Consider the following 19,233-nt stretch of genomic DNA (forward strand, 5'->3'; position numbering starts at 1 on the left):
AGTGTTGGTGTGTTGGATTGTGGAGGCAAATAGACTTAGGGTTTGAATGGTAATTGCGGCCAGGGCGGCCAAATCCGTCTGCGATCTGGACCACTCTATTTTTGGGGCGGACTACAGACCGTTGCGGACTAACTCTATTTGTATGCAAAAGCGGTCCGCAGTTGGTCCACAGCGGTCTTGTTTCTGTTTTATTTGGACCGCACCACTGCATACTATATTTGCTGAATGGTAAATAAAAAGTGGTCCAATCCGCAGACAGATTTGTTCGCCCCAACCGCTACAACCATTCACACCCTTAAAGTTGGAAGAGATCATGGATTGATATTAATCGACTCGATCTCCACAAGAAGTTGTTCCACATATTAGAAGCTTTATAATATTTCTCGGCTTATATACGTTTATCCTAGTTAATAGACAAAACCTAAACGTGTGACAATTGATTGTTGTGTGGTTATAAAAACAAGAGAATATATATACTTACTTCTCGTATATAAGCTTCTCGTAAGTATATTCGTGACGTGGTCGATGCATGGTACCATTTCTATCAAGCGTCGTTCCTACTGTTATGTTTGGTTCATTGCATGTTAAAACAAAAGTAATTTATGAACTTAGTGGAGTCTCTAGTCCTTCAAAAACAAAAACAAACTCAGTGACAGAAATATAACATATACTAGTCCTACGTACTAGGATACTACTACTAAGATTCAATCATCAAATTCTTCAATCATCACTCTCTCCTCCAATTCCTTCATCTTCTTCCTCTACATGTTTTTTACCTTTCTTCCGCTTCTGATTCGGACTCTCACGTTCATCCCTCTTCCTCTTCTTTTCTTCCCACTCCTTATACCGGGTACCTTAATCATCAGCACACTTGTTAATTGGATATTTAAGTTAATGTTGATGTAATGTAAAAGAGGATGAACATCAGATTACATGGCACCCAAGTTTTCTCTCTCGAAGAAATTTCCTGCGACAACCCTAATCCGCCGCATCTTGTCTCTCCGGTGTCCGGTTACGACCGGCACCGTGAGAGGGCTCTAGGATACTTGGTCCAAAACCACCCCTGCACTTGAAGACGCCGGTGAATTGATTCGGCTCTGTTTTCTCGTGGCGAGTGTCGAAGGTCCGCCGTGCGCGACGGCCGTTTTCGGTGGCTAAAATCTCATGTCTCTGCCTCCATTGCTTGTAGACGGCGGTGGATCAAGGTGGAGGCTCTGATTTCCGGTCCTCGCATCTCAATCGGCAGAGCAAACTGTGTTTGTAGATCTGTTTTCAGGTCGCCTTCTTCCTGGTGTGTCCGGCGGTCGAGTGTGCTACCCTTGGCTATGTCGTGGTGTAGCGTGTACACTTTGCTCGGATTCTTTTTCCAAGATCTATCTTGGTCTAACCGCCGCGTTTCGGCTCGTGTCTGCCGGAGGTAAGGGTTTCTATGTGTCGGTTTGTTTGCTTTGAGGACAGCTTACTGCCACACGCTTGAAGCTTCTGTCCACTCCGTTCGTGTCGATTTCGTGTGTTGGAGTTTGATTCGGGGGGCTTTCTTTGGCTTTGTGGATGATTCGATGCCTTGGTTGGTGTTGTTCATCGACTCTCTTGAGCCTCTGATGCCTCAGCCTCTCATTTCTGGTTCTCCTTCACATAGGTTTCAGAGCATGGCTACTATTTGGTTGCGTTTTACCTCATCTTTTTCGTGAGTCTTGACTTAGGAGAATGATGTCTCTGTCGGCATCTTCTGCTTGAGGACAGTAGCAGGATTATTAGGAGCTTGCTTTCTCCTTGCTGGTTAAGCTTCCTCATCGAATTAGCTGGTCTTATGCTCCTTTGTGTAGCTGCCGTGGTGTTTGATAAGTAGAGGAATTAGTTATCGGTGATAGCTTGCTTTTCTCTCCTTTTGAGAACTCCGTAGGTATACCAATTTATTTGGTTTGGTTCAAGGCATGTTTATGTTGTGGCTTCCTATTGTTTTTGCCATTGTTTGAAGATTGCTCTGCTTTGCGTACTCGCCTCTTCCTTGCGTCTTGTTTGTGCTATAGAGAAGCTAGTAGGGCTATTGGCTTATGGTGTAGTATTGAATGGTTTTATTTTGCTCTGAGCTGCTGACTTTGAGGATGAATTTGGTTAGAGGGAACTTGCACCTTTTGCATTATGGCATGTGAGGTTCCGTTCTGAGAAAGCTCATGGATTGAAACGAAGAAACAATCTCACATAACGCAGGGAGAGTTTGTGATCGATGTTTTGGAGTTTTACCGTTGACGGCTTGGTCTTTGGCCTTTTGCAAAAGATTTCTATAGCTAGTTATTAGTCGTATTGAGGTGTCTTACAATCTGCATCAGCCCTTCTCCTTTTGCAACTCATTCGGGAAGGACATTATAAACGTCATCGCTTCATCTTGTTCCCAAAGCTTCTTGGCTTGGTTGAGTAAATGGACCGAAAACTTGGTTTAATTACCGTATTATGCTTTCATGTTTTTAACCTTTTTTGCCATGAAACCATATGTATAGGTTTCAATTCTTTGAATTGTAACCTAAACTTTTTTCATTTTCAATGAAATATTTACAATTTAGCAAAATAATGTAAAAGAGGATCCTTTAGATACTAACCTTGTTTACCTGTGGCATCAAAATACTTTTTGTCCATATCAATCAGCTTTTTCTTATGTATTTCTTCCTTTGCCATCTTCTCTTGTTCCCTTGCCTTATACAGGGGACCTCGTTTACCCGTGTCATCCTCCTCGATCAGATAGTTCTGATACGGCTTACCTAATCATCATAACAATTTCTCACATGAATTCTTGGTAAGTAAATTTTCAGGAGGATTTAAATAAACTCACCTTGTTCACCCTTGGCGAGAAGTTCCCAGTCTATTGTTTTCTCAACCGCCCCAGTCAATTCTTTCTCGGCGTTCTTGTCGTGAGCGAGGATTGCGGTATACTTCGATGCAGTCAAATCTCGAAGGCAAGAGGCAAAGCGGACATCATTGGATATGAGAAGAACAGGGATTTCGGGATTCTCGAGGAAAAACTTATACATCAACTGCTTGATAAGCTGATCCGGCCTTTTCTCTAAGATATGAAAAACACAGTACGTAGATTATTAATTTTGAGAAGCTAAGATAATGAAAATATGAGTTACTACTTACGTTTTCCTTCTAAAGGAGGCTCAGCGGATATGAATGTGATGCGTCCTTTTACCAGATCTCTCCGCTGATTTATCTTCTTTTCAAAAAAATCAGGCTTGTGATAAACAGTCATGTCCAACACGCCGGCAAAACCGACAAGCTTAGGCAGTAAGCTGTCTATATGATTTCTAAGTTTCAGGCAAGAGGTAGATGGTGGAACAGGACATGAACCTATGTCATAGAAGGTCATCATGGGAGAGTTTTCATTCAAAGGAAGAAGATGATCTGGGTGAGGAGGAGAGGGAGGTTGCTGTGGGACGGAGTCCCCTTGAACCAGTACTTTGAGGGCAGGACAACTACAATTATCCATTGAAACCACTTCGAGAGGAAGAGAGAAGAAGAGACAGAGAGATTTTTGGAGAGATCGATGGTGGGCACTTCTAGGGTTTTTCAATTATTATACATACTACGTAGTGTTATGGCAATAATTTTTATTTTTATTTAAGTTAATAATATAATTGAGTAACTTTTTTTAATATGGAACGACGTCGACTTATTAGCCTTTCACAACGTCGGTTCCGCCTTTTCCATCAAAGAACCCAAAAATTACGCTCTCATTGCTAGCTATCTTCTGTGAACGACGTCGACTGTTATACGTTCGCGTGATGAATCTTGTAGAAAACATGGAACAAGATATACATAACCATGTTGAAATTCATGAGAGCACTAAATCTGAAAATGTTTTTTTTTAAATACTTGTGAGATATATCCGGATCGGGATACTACGCAGCAGAACCAGGTTTAGCTCTCTACTACAAAGTTAGATTGTACAGTCAGATCAGGACGCATATGCTTAATAGTTAAACTTGTCAATTTGTCATTTAGGACAATTTTCTTTTTCTCCTTACACAAGCAAACACAACAAACGGTAGCTAGCTCATAGCATTTTTTTGGCTCTGTTTATAGTCTCTCTTTCTCTCTATTTTCTTCTACATGAATCTTTGTTTCAAAAGAGTATCGAATCTCTCACAAACACAGACACACAGACACACACACTCACACATCAGACACGACACGAATGAGATTAGTCGCTTATTCGGCAGAGCCTTTTCCCCCTTTTGCTTGGCTTAAGACCACACATACTCTCATCCCTTCTTAGTAAACATACATTTGGATCCGACTCAACCCTACGCAACGTGGCATTGCAAGGTTGATTGTTTCGGCTTATGCAGAACCAGCTTGTTCGCAGAGGTCTAGCAGATCCAATGTCTGCAACAAACATAACAGTCAACACATAATCAAGTCTCAATAAACCTCTATATGTAAAAGGATCATTACTTATATCAGTTGATGATGATCATAATGCTTCCACAAGAGCTTAAATAATTTTGTTCCAGTCCCAGTTCAAGGTTCCAATTCCACATGATGAAACACAATATAGACTTTTTGTTTTGAAGAAGGTTAAATATCACCGTTCAAAGAGGACATGACTTTTTGCTTTCTTCTCTTTATAATATGATGTAACAATTCAATCACTATTTATATATGCACTTATTTTTCTTGTTTTTGACATTCACCATAACGTATATGGACACGCACCTCAAGAACAGAGAGCTCAAGGCAGAATTTTGGACCATCATAGTGCTGAAGAACTGGCCTGAAGGAGTCCTCTTCCAAGGCTTTGCATATTTTCCTCACTCTGATCCTCACCTTGTTACGATTTAATAGAAAGAAGTTTAATTGGTACAAGATAATCAAATAAAGACTAAAACAATGAAAATCACTGTGATTTAAGTTTCACCTGAGCCGGGAACCTTGACTCTCCTTTGCACTTTTTGTCTTCCCAAGCAGTAGCATCAATACTAGTACCTCCAAAAGTTGTTGCCTGAACAAGGAATCATGTCATGGAATAATTTAGTGAATGGCAGAATCAAAAACCATTGTTACGACAGAAGAAGAAGCACGAGAACAAACCTCAAAGATGCCATGAAGCTGGTGAGTGGTGTAGTTGTAAAGAAACAAAGGCAATCCAGGTGTTATTGCTCGAACAGAGTCTCTGTATCTTGGAGCTAAATCTGATCAAACAACATTTATATGAAATGCAGAGTTAAAACCAAGCAAAAATTATATTTACTTGCAGTCTGAATTTCAGTAAAACACTGAGGTATTGGAGGAACCTACCGAAGAGGTGAGGTGTCATATCGGCCTCCTGCATGGTATCATTTTTGCAAATTCAATCAAAGTATAAATAAAATGATACTATATATTAATCCATGTTTATACTGAACAAACTATGTTTCAATTATTCAATGAAAGAAAAGTAAAATAATCATCCTAAAATTAAATTACAAAATTAGTTTAACAATATTAGCATCACTTATTTTACTTATTGATGTTAATTTTTGTATCATTTTAAAGTGATGTTAATATAAATTAATAATACATCGATTATTTTAGTGATGTAAATTCATATATTTGTATCAATATTTTGAAAGAGATACAAACTGATATTGATTTTATATAAACTAATGCCACATAAAACAATAATACTATCAGTTATTACAATTGATGTCAAATTAAAATATTTAGATCAATTTTAAGTAATTAGTAATTTAAACTAATATCATATAATTAGTTATTGATACAATTTTAGTGATACAATTGACCCTTTTTGTACACATATAGCCTCGTGAATCGTGTTGGAGTGGTGGACAATATGTAATCTCCACGATTTGTGTTAGGAATCTTAGGGCATTTACAACGGGAGAACTCTTCCAGTTACTCAAAACAAAAATATATATATATATTTTATTTAATAACTAATAAAGAATTCACAGGTGTAGGATTATTTTAAGTAACGTTTCTTCTGTAAGGAATTTGAGAACCGTTCTTCCTGCTTCTCTCTCTCTTTTATATTATTTTATTATTTTTTAATAAAAAAAATTTGTGTGAATAACTGGGTGAGTAACACCACTGCAAATGGTCTTAGTTATGCTACATCTCATCCTAGTTCTTTTTCAATTTCAATTGATTTGTCAAGATATGCTTATTATATTTATCTTGAATTTTTATTCTTTCAAGTTTCAACAACATAGCTAAGTGATCATTTGGCAACCCTCCTCCAATATTCTTGAATTTATATACCTAAATGAACTTAATCAAAAATTTGATTGATGTGACATTTGTTCAATTATTTTTACTAAATCACTAAAAAAAGTTAGTTAGAATAATTATATTCAACTCCTCTTCCCACATATTTTTTGAAGTGTAACGTTGACAGTGCTTGGAATGCTCAAAAATAATGTGTGTGGAGTGGGGTATGATCTGGTCATTCGTCGATGTGAATGATTTGGTGAGATGAGTTTGGAGCATACCGTAAGCTAATTCGGTGCTTCAAACAAATGTGAATTGTAAACCTTGTGTTGGACTATCTTATGCATCCAGGACAGGACTTAGGTTCGAAAGAAGTTATTTCATGTTCGACCATATATATAGTAAAGAATATAGTTGATGGGGATCAGATTACAAGTCTACAAATGATTGGGATCAACGGAACAACAAACATGCCACTGATCCAACGCAAAGTGTTTGTTGATATATGAAATCGACAATGTAAATAATACGAATATTCTTTGGGATAAATCGGAACTGGTCCTTTTATTAACGTAAAAATTGAAGTGATGGGTTTACAGGAAATGACAATCAAAGAGCTAAGTGCAATTAATACGAAAATTATTGCTTTTCTCTCTCTAATTGCCCAAAAAACATTCCCTCCACTCTGACAATGACCTCTGATATATATAGTGGACCAGTGACCTAGGGCTTCTTCTGTCTCTTTGTAAAATTACGATTTTGTCCTTGCGGCTTAATGGGCCAAATCCAAGACTTCAGGCCCAAAACATACTAAGATCTTCTGTTTGGATTTCTGTAAATGTTGGGGGCGAAACCAATATCCAACAGTGTTGACTTTAACATAACACCTGTGCATCCCAGTTCGAATAAACAACTTTTAGCCTGGAACAACAGATTACCACACAATACAATGTTAAAAAAAAACACTCGAGGAGAAATGGCGTAAAGGATATGATCGTACAATTAGTTTGAAGAGACCAAATTAAAAAGATCAAAGATGCCACTTGTTCAACGAGGAGTAGTGTTGACACTGAGATATCACCAAAGTAAAAGCATATAAATATTAAAAAGGTCGTTGGGAGTCTATTCGGAATGTAATTATCTTTCCAGTTATTTTAGCTAATAAGAAAGGTTCAATTCGGGGACAATGGTGAAACGGACAATTAAGTAAGCGATTGAGCAAGTGTTGTTTTATTTAGTGATCCCATTGGGTTAGATGTAAATATGCGATTAGCTTACTTTGGTTAAGTTAGCCGGTTTAGTATATGGTTTAGCATACTTGTATATAACACAAATTGTACAGCTATTTTGGTTAAATGAATGAGAAAAATATCTTTAACAAACTTCTTCTCTCTCGTTTGTAATATGGTATCAGAGCCATCAAAGCTCAGATTCACCTCAAATTTTTGATCCTTTTTTTTCGTTGAACTTATTTTTCTTCGTTTCTGAGCTCATCTCTTGCTCCAATGGTGACCGTATCTCGTGCGAATCGAAAAATGGGTAAAACGAAATCTCAATCGAGCTCCGCTGTTCGAAGATCACAAAGGTTAAACTCCGATGTTGATGATTCAGCTCCGATCACTCTCTTAGTAACCGATCCTCAGGTTTCCGGGCTTTCGTGAGCTGTCACATCGCCGATCTTTGCTGATCCATCTCACTCTCTGTTCCATCTACACAGCGCAGATCATCCAGGTTTGAGTATCATTTCTCTTCGTTTGGACGAAACGAACTATGATGACTGGAGTTTTGCGATGCGTATTTCTCTTGATGCTAAGAATAAGATAAAATTTGTTGATGGACGCTTGCCTAGGCCTTTGATTATAGACCCTAACTTTGATTTGTGGTCTAGATGCAATAGCATGGTTAAGTCGTGGTTATTGAACTCTGTTTCTCCTCAGATCTATCGTATTATCTTGCGTATGAATGATGCTACAGATATTTGGAAAGATCTCTATGGTCGTTTCCATATGACTAATCTCCCACGCACTTTTAATCTGACTCAAGAGATCCAAGACCTTCGTCAAGGTTCTATGCATTGTCTGAGTATTATACTCGTCTCAAAACTCTCTGGAATCAGTTGGATGGTTCAGAGGAACCAGATGATCCTTGTGTTTGTGGGAAAGGTGCTCGTCTGCAACAGAAGGCAGAGAGAGCCAAAATGGTGAAATTCTTGGCTGGTCTGAATGAATCTTATGCGATTGTACGCAGACAGATCATTGCAAAGAAGGCGTTACCTCCTCTGGTAGAGGTATACCATATCCTGGATCAAGACGACAGCCAGAAAGGGTTCACCATTCCCACTGCTCCCACAGCTTTTCAAGTCTCACAAGTTGCACCTCAGATGGTTTCTTCTTCACCACTTTCCTCGGGTGTGATGTATGTCCAAAATGGTCCAAACAAAGGACGTCCGATATGCTCTTTTTGCAATCGTGTGGGACACATTGTTGATCGGTGTTACAGGAAACATGGTTTTCCTCCTGGCTTCACTCCAAAAGGGAAATTCAATGAGAAGTTTCAGAAACCTCCGATAGTTACAGCTCAAGTCTCTTTATCTCCAGTTTCGGATAAGACCTCAACTAACATGGAGAATTTGATTGGAAATCTTTCTCCTAATCAGCTACAGAATATCATTGCTCTCTTTAGCTCTCAGCTACAATCTACATCTTCTGGAGCTATTCCTGCTGCTATTGCGAGTACTTCTCAAACTCCACAGACTCCACAGACTCCACTTGATCACCCTGGTATCTCATTCTCTACTCACACATACTCTTTTATTGGTATTCTGGCTGCTTCGAAACATACACTGTCCACAGACACATGGGTGATTGATTCTGGTGCAACTCACCATGTGTCTCATGACAGAAATAGTTTTGTCTCTTTGGATACTTCTGTGGAAAGTTTTGTGAACATGCCAACAGGACAGCATGTTAAGATCAATGGAGTGGGAATGATTCGTCTAAATAAAGATTTACTCCTCATGAATGTCTTGTTTATCCTATAATTCAGATTGAGTCTCATCAGTATCATTTCTTTGACTTCAGATCTTGGTTCTCGGGTGATTTTTGACACTTCTTGTTGCGAAATACAGGATCCTACCAAGGGGGTGATGATTGGTAAAGGTCGTCGCATTGGCAAGCTCTATGTGCTCGATACAGAAGCTTCTTTAATAAATGCAGTGGTGGATATTGGTATGTGGCACAAGAGACTTTGTCACCCTTCTTACTCAAGATTGGATGTGATTTCTGAAGCTTTGGGAACTACATGACACAAGAATAAGAAGCCTGCTTATTGTCATGTATGTCACTTGGCAAAGCAGAAGAAGTTATATTTTATATCAGAAAACAACATTTGTAGCTCAACTTTTGAGTTGTTACACATTGATGTTTGGGGACCCTTTACAGTGGAAACAGTTGAAGGTTATAAATATTTTTTGACCATTTTTGATGATCATTCTAGAGCAACATGGATTTATTTGCTTAAGGCCAAGAATGATGTTCTTACTGTCTTCCCTGCTTTCATCAACCAACTTGACATTTCTAATGCTTTCTTGAATGGTGATCTTGATGAAGATATATATATGCGACTTCCAGAAGGGTATGCTGAGATTAAAGGGGACACTTTGCCCAAGAATGTTGTTTGTAGGTTGAAGAAATCTATTTATGGTCTCAAACAAGCTTTTCGAAAATGGTTCTTGAAGTTTTCTACTTCTCTTATGTCCTTGGGTTTTGCAAAGTGTCATGGAGATCACACTTTGGCTGCAAATGGTGATTAACAAACTGAACCAGCTGAATAGATTGAATAACTATGGGCTGAATAAAAATAAGTTGAACCATCAAAATGAGCTGAAGAAACTGAATGAGTTGAAAAAGCTGCAGAGAAATAAATTAGTATGCTAAATGGTGACCATTAAGTTGAATAGCTGAATACAAAAATATAATATTAATAATATATCTATAATAGTATCTGAAATTATATATTTAAATATAAGAAATATTTTTAAAAAAAACTAATATATTATTAATTCTTATTTGGAAAAGAAATATTTTATTACAAAATATTATATAAAATAAAATCTAACATTGCTGACGAAAACTACGTCGACTTGTAGACCATATTTGCTCAGCAATTTGATCGCGGATGATCTTCATATAGTTTTCATCGTGTGTTTCTTCTTTCACTCCAATACCTTGATCATCATTCACATCATCATTAACATTTTGCTGCCCATATGAAACATCACTATCTTTATTCTTGCGAATAACTTATGAAGTCCCATTGTAGCAAATATAACACGTCTTTGTACTGCAATATTATACCTTGATAAACAATTTACACAAACTAAAAGAACAGTGATACAAGTTCTTGAAACGACAAGAGAATAGTGTTTCGTGTGAGTTTATTGTCGACCATAATACAAACAAGTTATTGAAACGAAACGAAACGACAAACTAACAGTAGCTTAGAATAATGTTTGATAGCTAATCAAGTTATTGAATCTAATAAACTTCAAAATACGTAGAGAAATATACCTTTCACTCATGGCTACAATTGTTTATGAAGAAAGGTGTTTAGCTCATAATTATTTTTTTCTAAAGATAAATCGTGATGAGCGATGTATATATACGATCAGATTTAGTTTTGATTTAATCAATAAAAATATGAATTATTCGAAAGAGTTTAAAATTGAGCTGATTTTGCGTACTAGAATATTTTTTATTCCTAACAAATAATGCTAATTTAAATTATTTATTTTAATATTGAACATTAAATAATGTGAAAAAATTTGCAAACAAAAAAATATAAGTTGGTGAACGATTCGTTTGTTACAATATTTCAAAAAAAAAATATATATATATATATATATATATATATAATAATTAAAAACTATAAATATAATTTAAAAAAACAGATTTTTAAACTCAAAATCTTTGAATTTCCTAGATTATTGAAATAACAATCTAGATTTCGAATATTGTTTTGTTAAATGATATTTTTTAAAAAGCCAAAAATATTAATTCAAATATATAAATTGAATAAATTTTTTTTTTTTTTTAGTTTTCCATCTGGTTCAATCTGTTCATCTCCTATTTTATGGTTGAACAATTTTCAGCCAAAAAATGCTATTTTCCAGCCAGAGAGTGGGACCCAATAAATTTGAGTTGAAAACATTTTTATCTTAAATGGAGAAAGCTGAACAAGGTTGAAAAGCACGTTCAACTCTTTCAACCAGGTCGAAAAGTACAACCATTTGCAGCCTTTGTTTGTTAAAAGTTTTGGAGATGATTTCATTGCTGTGTTGGTTTACGTTGACGACATAGTTATTGCTAGTACCACAAAATCAGGTGTGACTCAGTTAACTGCAGCTTTGAAGCAGAGTTTTAAGCTATGGGAGTTTGGTCCTTTGAAGTATTTCTTGCATCTTGAAATTGCTCGAAACTCTACTGGCATATCCATTTGTCAACGCAAATATGCTCTTGAGCTTCTGACTTCTTCTGGCAACTGTTTATAACTCAGATCCCTTTTTGCTTTGAACTCTTTTTGTACCGACACCCATCTATGGATAAAATCTGCGTGACGTATAACTTGCTTGATTAAGAAATGTAAATAAGAGACAGTTTGTTTTCTAGGGGTTTCTCATCTTAATTACGTCCCCGGGGAGAAGTATAAAATTGGAACCCTTATGTTATCAGATTCAGCCCTATATATTAAAAAAAGAGAGGCAGAAGCCTCTATCATCCGCAGCCGCATCTATCATAATTTATTTACTGGTCTTCGTCGTGTACTCGTGTCTGAATCCTCCGTCGAAACCATGTCTTCTGTGGCCAGCAAATTCTCCAGTAAGCAGCTTTCTCTCTCTGTCATCGATATGTAGTATTTAAACTAGTCGATCTGTATATGATCCACTATGGTTGTTTTCATAGTGAATCTAATCGATGAAGTTTGATCCACTCACAGTTGTAATCGTTTTGTTTTTTTATACTTTCTCATGCATGGTATTGTTTTAGGCTTTTGCGTTTTTCACTTGACAGCGGCTGAGACAGGCGTCTTATGGGACCTTTGACTATTTTCCGATCCCTGTTGGTCTCAGTCCTGCGTCTATCTGTGCTAATATTAAATATCTATCTACTAGTATTAGAATTTTCTTGTTAACTATTCAATATTCTAAATATTTTCAATATGTTCAAATTCTTTTGAAAGGTTTCCAAAATCTTGTTAATCAAAATTACTTTAAATTTTTGTATCACATATAATGTAATGATTACAAAGAAAAAAACTGTAAAAATAGAATCAAAATATTTAATATTACGTTTGGTGTAGTCAGATTATGAGATTAATAAAGAAAGTTCCAAAATTGATACGTTAAGAAAAATGAAAAACGTCATACTTTTGTATTGAGGATTAAAGAAGTCAGATCATTTTTATTAATTAATTAATTTTATGCTAAATATTACTCCTAGTAGAGCTTTTAAAGTATTTAAGTATTTATACTGATTTGAAAAGATACCTCCTCTGCTACCTTCTTCCCTCTTCTTTTCTTCCCTCTTACTCTTCTTCTCAAGTTTTTCTTCTTCTTCTTGTTCCCTCTTCCTCTTCCTTTCTTCCGCCTTCCTTTCTTTCCACTCACGATCTTCTTTTTCTTCCTTCTGCCTTGTATCTTTCTCTCACTTGGCCAACCGGGTACCTAATAAGTAGGTCATCACACTTGTGTTAGTTGGTGTCTAATAAGTTCATTGTTAAACATAAAAGAGGATGTAACCTGGTTTATAATAATAAGTTCAGAGGATCTAACCTAGTCTTTGCGTTTTTCTACAATACTCCTCGTCAGCTTCCCTCAGCTCATTCCTCCTCTTTTCTTTAAAAGCAATATACTTGGGACCTCGTTCACCCGCTTCCTCAAAATGCTTTCTTATCTCCTCTTTATCCTTTCTCTCCTCCTCAGTCAGATACTTGAGGTAAGCCATACCTAATCATCAATCATCATCATCTGGTTAATTATGCAATTGTTAGATAAGTTTATTTAAGTGAGGAATACTAACCTTTTGGACCTTGGGCGAGGAGTTCCCAATTTATCTTCAGTTGAACCGAAGAAGACAATTCCTCACTGGCGTCCTTGCCGTGAGCCAGAATTACCGGATAAGTCAATTTAGTGATGTCTCGGAGGCAAGAGGAAAAGCAAACGTCATTTGAAATCAGAAGAACCGGGAGTTCTAGCTTTATGATAAAAGACGTATAAATCAAACGTTTGATGACTTGATCTGGATAGTCCTGGTCCTGACTTTTCGCTGAGAAATGAAAACCAATAAATTTGTTTTTTTTAATCAATTTTCAGTAGATTTGAGATTGAAAGTTATCAGAAAAATGAAAACAGTAAATTATTACCTCTTCCTCGTACAAGAGGGTCAACAGGAATGAGTTTGATACCTCCTTTACCTCCTTTACCAAGCTCTTGTTTCTGCCTCTGCTTGATCCTGGAATCAAAGAGACCGGGCTTGTGGTAAGCCTCGATCTCTAAGGGGCCAGAGAAACCACCCTTGATGGGTAGTAAACCACCAACACCACCAAGAAGGGGTAGTAAGCCGTCCGTCGATGTTATTCTTTAGAATCAAGAATGAAGTAGACGGTGGAACGGGAGACGAACCTACATCATAATAGGCCATAACTCTCTAAGGGTCGTTTGCTTGAGTAAGAGGACGATCCCGATGAGTAGGACAGGGAAGTGACAGTGGAACGTCGAAGTTGCTGGCTGAGAAGTCCTCAGGAAGGAGGTCGTCGTTAACCAACTCGTGTCATTTCATTGGTTCGTCAATGGTTTCAATGAGCTTGTCAGCGGTGCTTGAATCCACGTAGGTGTGCATCAATTGTATTCCACTCTCCATAACCAACTTCATCACGGTTACATAATCTTGGTCGGTGGTGGCGATGAGCAATGCGGCTGGCTCTTTATGTCGAAGAGCAAAAGAAAGCATGGCCTCCTTCATGGCTATGTCAGAATGGTCAAGGTCATCTTCATCTAACATTCGATACAAACAAAATCAATTTGAGATGTCACAACTAACAAAAAAAAAAAAAGATTAATATGGTCACGGTCATCATCATCTAACATTCCATACAAACAAAATCAATTTGAGATGTCACAACTAATAACAAAAAAAAAGATTAATATGGTCAAGTTCCATTATAGATCTATTTTTTTGGGTAACTTTTGTACATAATATAGTTTGAGCAATGTACTTTGTTGTTCTCATATAATATACTAAACTAGATTAAGACCCGTGCTCTAGCACGGGTTAAAATTCATTTTATTTACGTTGTAATTTTTTTATAAAATATAATTTATATAATTATTTTTAAAAGTTTTTTGGATAAAATATTATGCAATAAAATTATATGCTAAATATAATGACTTGAAAAAGACACTTATTTTGTAAGTTTTATATTGTTAATGATTCTAGATAAGTACCGTGCTATAACACTAGTTAAATTTTATTTTATACAAATTTTTTTATATTTTCTATTTTAAAATAAAATTTTAATATGTTGTATTGGTTTATGTACGTGAAGTTTTTTCAACAATGTATATTCTACCTCATGACTTGAATGTCATTATAAGACATAATTTTGTGAATTTGGTTTTTAAAAAGTGAGTTATTATATTATGAGTAATTTAATGTATTGTTATACTTTTTGTTTTAATATATTTGGTTTTTTAAAATTCTTGCATATTATAGTAACATATTATTGACATTGTTATAACAAACCAATTTAGAGTTTTTATAGTTTCTAACTTTTATATCAAGTTTCAATATTTTAAAAATATTTCAAAATAAATTATTTAAAATTTATTCTATTATATGAAATTATAAAATTCAACAAAAAAATATGATATTAAATTTAAATATTCAAATTTTGACTTGTTACTCAGTAGAATTTTTAATTCAATAGATATTATTTTTAAAGAATAATATTTCTAAAGCTTGAATATTTTATAGATTGAACAATTTATATTTGTGTTTAAAAATTCAACTTATGGTATATCCGGAAATAAAAATATTTTTTAATTATAAGAAATAATATGATAATTTATTTGTTTCACAAAATAGACTCATATATAAAAATAAGAGGTGAATTATAATAATAATTAACAAATTAATATGTTAAGTTAGATATCAAAGATTTTATTTGATGAATAATTTAATAAAGAAAATTAATATGGTAAGTTAGATGATATCAAATGATTCTTTAGAATATTCTCTTTAAGATTTTTGGAAACAATAAATCCAAACTATACAAATAATATAAAACTTAATCTATAACCTATTTGTAACCAACTTATTAAAATTATATAGTCTACAAAACAATGTTGTGTATTTCCGTTTTATTATACATGAGATATATACATAGTACTCCCTCCGTTTTTTATTAGTTGTCTTTCTAGAGTTAAAATTTTGTGTCATAGTACTTGTCGTTTTAGATTTCCAATGCAAATGTTTGATAAATATTCTAATTTATACAACTGTTTTAATATTTTAACCAATAAAAAAACTAGAAAATATATTTAAAAGGAATAAAACAAAAAAAATTAATGGTTTTTTTAATCTGTGTGAAAAAACCTTAAACGACAACTAATAAAAGAACAGAGAGAGTATATGTATTGCCTTTTATGTCGTGAATTATGGATTAAATTATTTGAAATTAAAACTCATTTTTTGATTATAATCTAATTTAGAACTCATTTTTTATTATAATCTAATTTAGCGATTTAATATTTTTGAAATATGTATGTAAGAGATATACATAACTTCAAAATCGAATTATGTATTGAAATTTAGAGAATATTTGAAATACATAAACAGTATTATTTAGTTACCTTTAAACAATCGTCTATAATTTGTAATGAATACATATATATATATATATATATATAAAGGAGTAATCATTAGTTTTTTTTAATAGTATGATAATATGTTGAAACATATAAAATAATTTATTAAGTCGTGTTATAAATCTTATAAATTTATTTTATAATTATTAAAAAATAATCAACCAATAATATAGAGAAATATATATAACTTAAAATTGAATGTATTGACATTTATAAAGAAAAATAAAACCAAAAATAATATATAGAACGTGATAAAATTACAACAAAATAATAGATATTTTTTTCGTATTATTTGTGTAAATATATATATATATAATGGCATAACAAGTAATTGCTTCCCTTGTGGAAAAAAAAAAAAAACAAGTAATTGCTTTCCTAATCCTCTTCTATAGACATCACCTACAAAAAAAATATAGAGAAGAAACAGTTTGATTTCTCCATCTAAAATCTGATTAAACGATCACCGATTGAATTTACTTTATAAAAAAAAACGAATTTGGGGGTTTTAAGAAATATGGAGAGATCGAAGAAACCAAGGAAGGTTTCATGGCCACCAGGTCCTAAGCTTTGTCAGGTATATATATATATATATGTTCCCATGGTTTTTATTTATTATAATCCAGCTTTGTAACTTTTCAATCTTGATTCCCCAAAATTGATTCATCCGTCTAATCTCTCGATTGCAATTTTTAGTCAAATTTGTGGAAACTTAAAATTTTGAATTATGAATTCGCCTATCGAATCCAACGAATTGATACCGATCTTGATGAAGCGGTGAAAAACTGTTTAATTTGAATTATTTCAAATCCAATCGGAAGATAAATTGAATAATTTGGAATTGTTTGGGTGAAGAAACAAAGTTTGTTACGTTGCTTTCACGGCTCTTGCTGGCGGCCTCTTTGTAATTTATGGTTGAGCTTTAGTTTTCTTACACAAGAGAGATCATCAAGTTTTGAAACACATGGTACTGGGGTGGATATGCATCAATTCCATTACTCTGCAACTAATAAATTTACAATCTTTGTGGTTGGATTGGTTCATTCATACACCTACGAAGCATGAGAGTGGTTTAGTTAGTTACATGATTTTGATAACACAGATAGATGATGAAGACTCTCAGCTTTCTTCTAACTAATGTGTGGATGTGGATTTGGACAGGTTAAGATGTTTCGAACTGAGGAATGTCCGGCCAAAGTTGCTTCTCAGCCTCCACGTCATCTTAAGCTATCATCATCTCGAGGACCAGACCTTCCACCTGGTTTTGAAGGAAACCACTATCCAGTTAAGCCTAATGTTTCAAACATTCCTCGCATCAAATGGAAACGACCTCCTCAGGTAAAAAATTGAATTATATATATATATATATATATAATCCAGAATCAGCGGTAATCCCTTATTAAGCAAGCTTTTGTATCTGATTTTATTATAATTGTGTTTCTTGGACAAAAACAGTTCTCTATCAGTGATGCTTGGCTTGTTGGAGGTGGTGGTGAGAGCACAGAAAGGCAAACTGAAAACTTGAGGATTTCTAAAGTGCTGCAAGCTATCTATCCGCATCGCTCTGCTATCCCTTCTCGGTATTTTCGTTTGCCTTCTTTTTCTTGCATTAGACCTCTTTCTTTGGTTATTCCACATTTTGTTGGTTGTATTATTATCCTGCTGATCGTATTCTCTTTTCACGCAGACCCTCTGTTTCACCCGTTGTAGAAGCTGAATGCTTTGATGACAGCAAAACTCCTGCCATTCGTCTCACTCCAATTGAAGACGAGTCTGATTCTTCAGAGGATTCATCACACAGTACGGTTGTATCCGGTTTTACCGCAAGTAAGCAAGGTCAGTTGGAGACTAAACCTCCCTGTTCTACCCAAGAACGGGCCTCTGGTCTTACTACTGGTCTTGCTCCAGACTTGAGTCTTGCTGCTTCTGCAGCTCTGTCTGTACTGATGAAAACCAAGGAACAGGGGAGTATGGTTGATACTGATCTACTTATCAAGTTCCTCAGCAACCCGAAAATGATCAATAATCTGATCACTGACACATCAGGTAAATCCTCTGAACCTAAGAATCCGCCCGTTGACACTAACATCAACTCTACTACTAGACTTGTTCCACAACCTGTCACCGCCTCACCCATGGTTAGAAAGCCGCAGCCTGTAATAATACCTCAAGAACATAGTGTTGCAGCGTCTCCGTATTTTACTAACCCTCAGAGACGAGTATCTCCTCCCAAGCCTGGAACTGGAAACATTTCCCCACCTAAGCCTATAAATGTTGAACCGTCTAGTATACCAATGCCCGCTCATTTCCATGTCAGTATAACTAAAGAACAACCTCTGCCTGCTCGGTTCCCATCGAGTACTCTGCCAATGAACCTTAACCTCCACAGACCTCCTCAAAATGTTTTCTCAGAACCAAAGGTAATAGTAAACCCTCAATCCCAACACCAACCGAGTTACGCATTCCGTACTTCTGAAATGAACAATGTTCAAACATCAATTGGACTTGGAAGGGGTCCTCAAACCGGTTTCAATTCTTATCCAATGAATATAAACCGGGGAGATGTTAATGGTAGACCTAATCCGGTAGTACAACCTATGAAGGGTTTAGACTATTTCAAGAATCTTATAAGGGAACATGGGACAGATAATCATGAAACTAATCAATACATTTCACAAACTGGAATATACAATGGACGCATTGATAATAATAAGATTCAGAAACAATGTATCTACTTTGGCACTGCGAGTGGATGTAAGCTGGGAGATAGTTGCCTCTATGTTCATGACCGATTTAGGCCCAACTTTGAGGCAGAGGCTCCGAGGGCTAAGAGAATGAAGTTTGGAAGGTATGAGAAAAATGGTTTTTGAACATAATTTTGACTCTGGTTCATTCCAAATCACAAGAAATAGATTGCACTCTCTAGTCTTTGTCTATCGCTGATTCAGGAACAAAAAAAGAACTGAGGTGATATCACTTCCAATTTTGATCAGTGCACCAATTTTTGATTCATTTAAAAAAAGAGGGTTCTCTTTAGAGCGTTTAATGATACACCAGTCTAAGAGGTTGAGAAAACATTCATTTAAATCATGATTACAACATTAATT

General features: G+C 35.3%; 3 protein-coding genes and 1 pseudogene across 3 annotated transcripts; 2 read left to right on the plus strand and 2 right to left on the minus strand.

Annotated features, from left to right (window-relative positions):
* Positions 1-538: 538 nt before the first annotated feature.
* Positions 539-3,555, minus strand: LOC147946080 (uncharacterized). The gene is made up of 3 exons (XM_087510502.1): positions 3,136-3,555; positions 934-3,058; positions 539-854 (listed from the first exon to the last, which is right to left on the minus strand). Exons 1-2 carry the CDS (start codon positions 3,482-3,484, stop codon positions 2,814-2,816), a joined length of 594 nt encoding a protein of 197 aa, XP_087366628.1. The 5' UTR covers positions 3,485-3,555; the 3' UTR covers positions 539-854; positions 934-2,813.
* A 617-nt stretch (positions 3,556-4,172) lies between these two features.
* Positions 4,173-5,329, minus strand: LOC109132606 (B2 protein-like). Its single transcript, XM_087509482.1, has 5 exons — positions 5,296-5,329; positions 5,089-5,189; positions 4,916-4,999; positions 4,714-4,824; positions 4,173-4,383 (listed from the first exon to the last, which is right to left on the minus strand). The coding sequence occupies exons 1-5, from the start codon at positions 5,327-5,329 to the stop codon at positions 4,339-4,341; spliced, it is 375 nt and encodes a 124-aa protein (XP_087365608.1). The 3' UTR covers positions 4,173-4,338.
* A 2,383-nt stretch (positions 5,330-7,712) lies between these two features.
* LOC147946081 (uncharacterized) lies at positions 7,713-9,152 on the plus strand (annotated as a pseudogene).
* A 7,310-nt stretch (positions 9,153-16,462) lies between these two features.
* On the plus strand, positions 16,463-19,060 carry LOC104780955 (zinc finger CCCH domain-containing protein 45). Its single transcript, XM_010505501.3, has 4 exons — positions 16,463-16,703; positions 17,288-17,464; positions 17,582-17,706; positions 17,814-19,060. The coding sequence occupies exons 1-4, from the start codon at positions 16,644-16,646 to the stop codon at positions 18,994-18,996; spliced, it is 1,545 nt and encodes a 514-aa protein (XP_010503803.1). The 5' UTR covers positions 16,463-16,643; the 3' UTR covers positions 18,997-19,060.
* The last annotated feature ends 173 nt before the right edge of the window (positions 19,061-19,233 follow it).

The sequence above is a fragment of the Camelina sativa genome, chromosome 4, assembly GCF_030686135.1.
Source record: "Camelina sativa cultivar CO46 ecotype springtype chromosome 4, ASM3068613v1".
NCBI classification, from domain to species: domain Eukaryota; kingdom Viridiplantae; phylum Streptophyta; class Magnoliopsida; order Brassicales; family Brassicaceae; genus Camelina; species Camelina sativa.

Coding starts and splice junctions, on each gene's coding strand:
- LOC147946080 (XM_087510502.1), bottom strand. CDS start 3,484: ATGGATAATTGTAGTTGTCCTGCCCTCAAAGTACTGGTTCAAGGGGAC. Junction 3,059..3,135: donor GCCTCCTTTAGAAGGAAAAC/GTAAGTAGTAAC, acceptor TTCATATCTTAG/AGAAAAGGCCGGATCAGCTT.
- LOC104780955 (XM_010505501.3), top strand. CDS start 16,644: ATGGAGAGATCGAAGAAACCAAGGAAGGTTTCATGGCCACCAGGTCCT. Junction 16,704..17,287: donor CAGGTCCTAAGCTTTGTCAG/GTATATATATAT, acceptor GGATTTGGACAG/GTTAAGATGTTTCGAACTGA. Junction 17,465..17,581: donor AATGGAAACGACCTCCTCAG/GTAAAAAATTGA, acceptor GGACAAAAACAG/TTCTCTATCAGTGATGCTTG.
- LOC109132606 (XM_087509482.1), bottom strand. CDS start 5,329: ATGCAGGAGGCCGATATGACACCTCACCTCTTCG. Junction 5,000..5,088: donor AGCTTCATGGCATCTTTGAG/GTTTGTTCTCGT, acceptor TTCCTTGTTCAG/GCAACAACTTTTGGAGGTAC. Junction 4,825..4,915: donor AGTCAAGGTTCCCGGCTCAG/GTGAAACTTAAA, acceptor AATCGTAACAAG/GTGAGGATCAGAGTGAGGAA.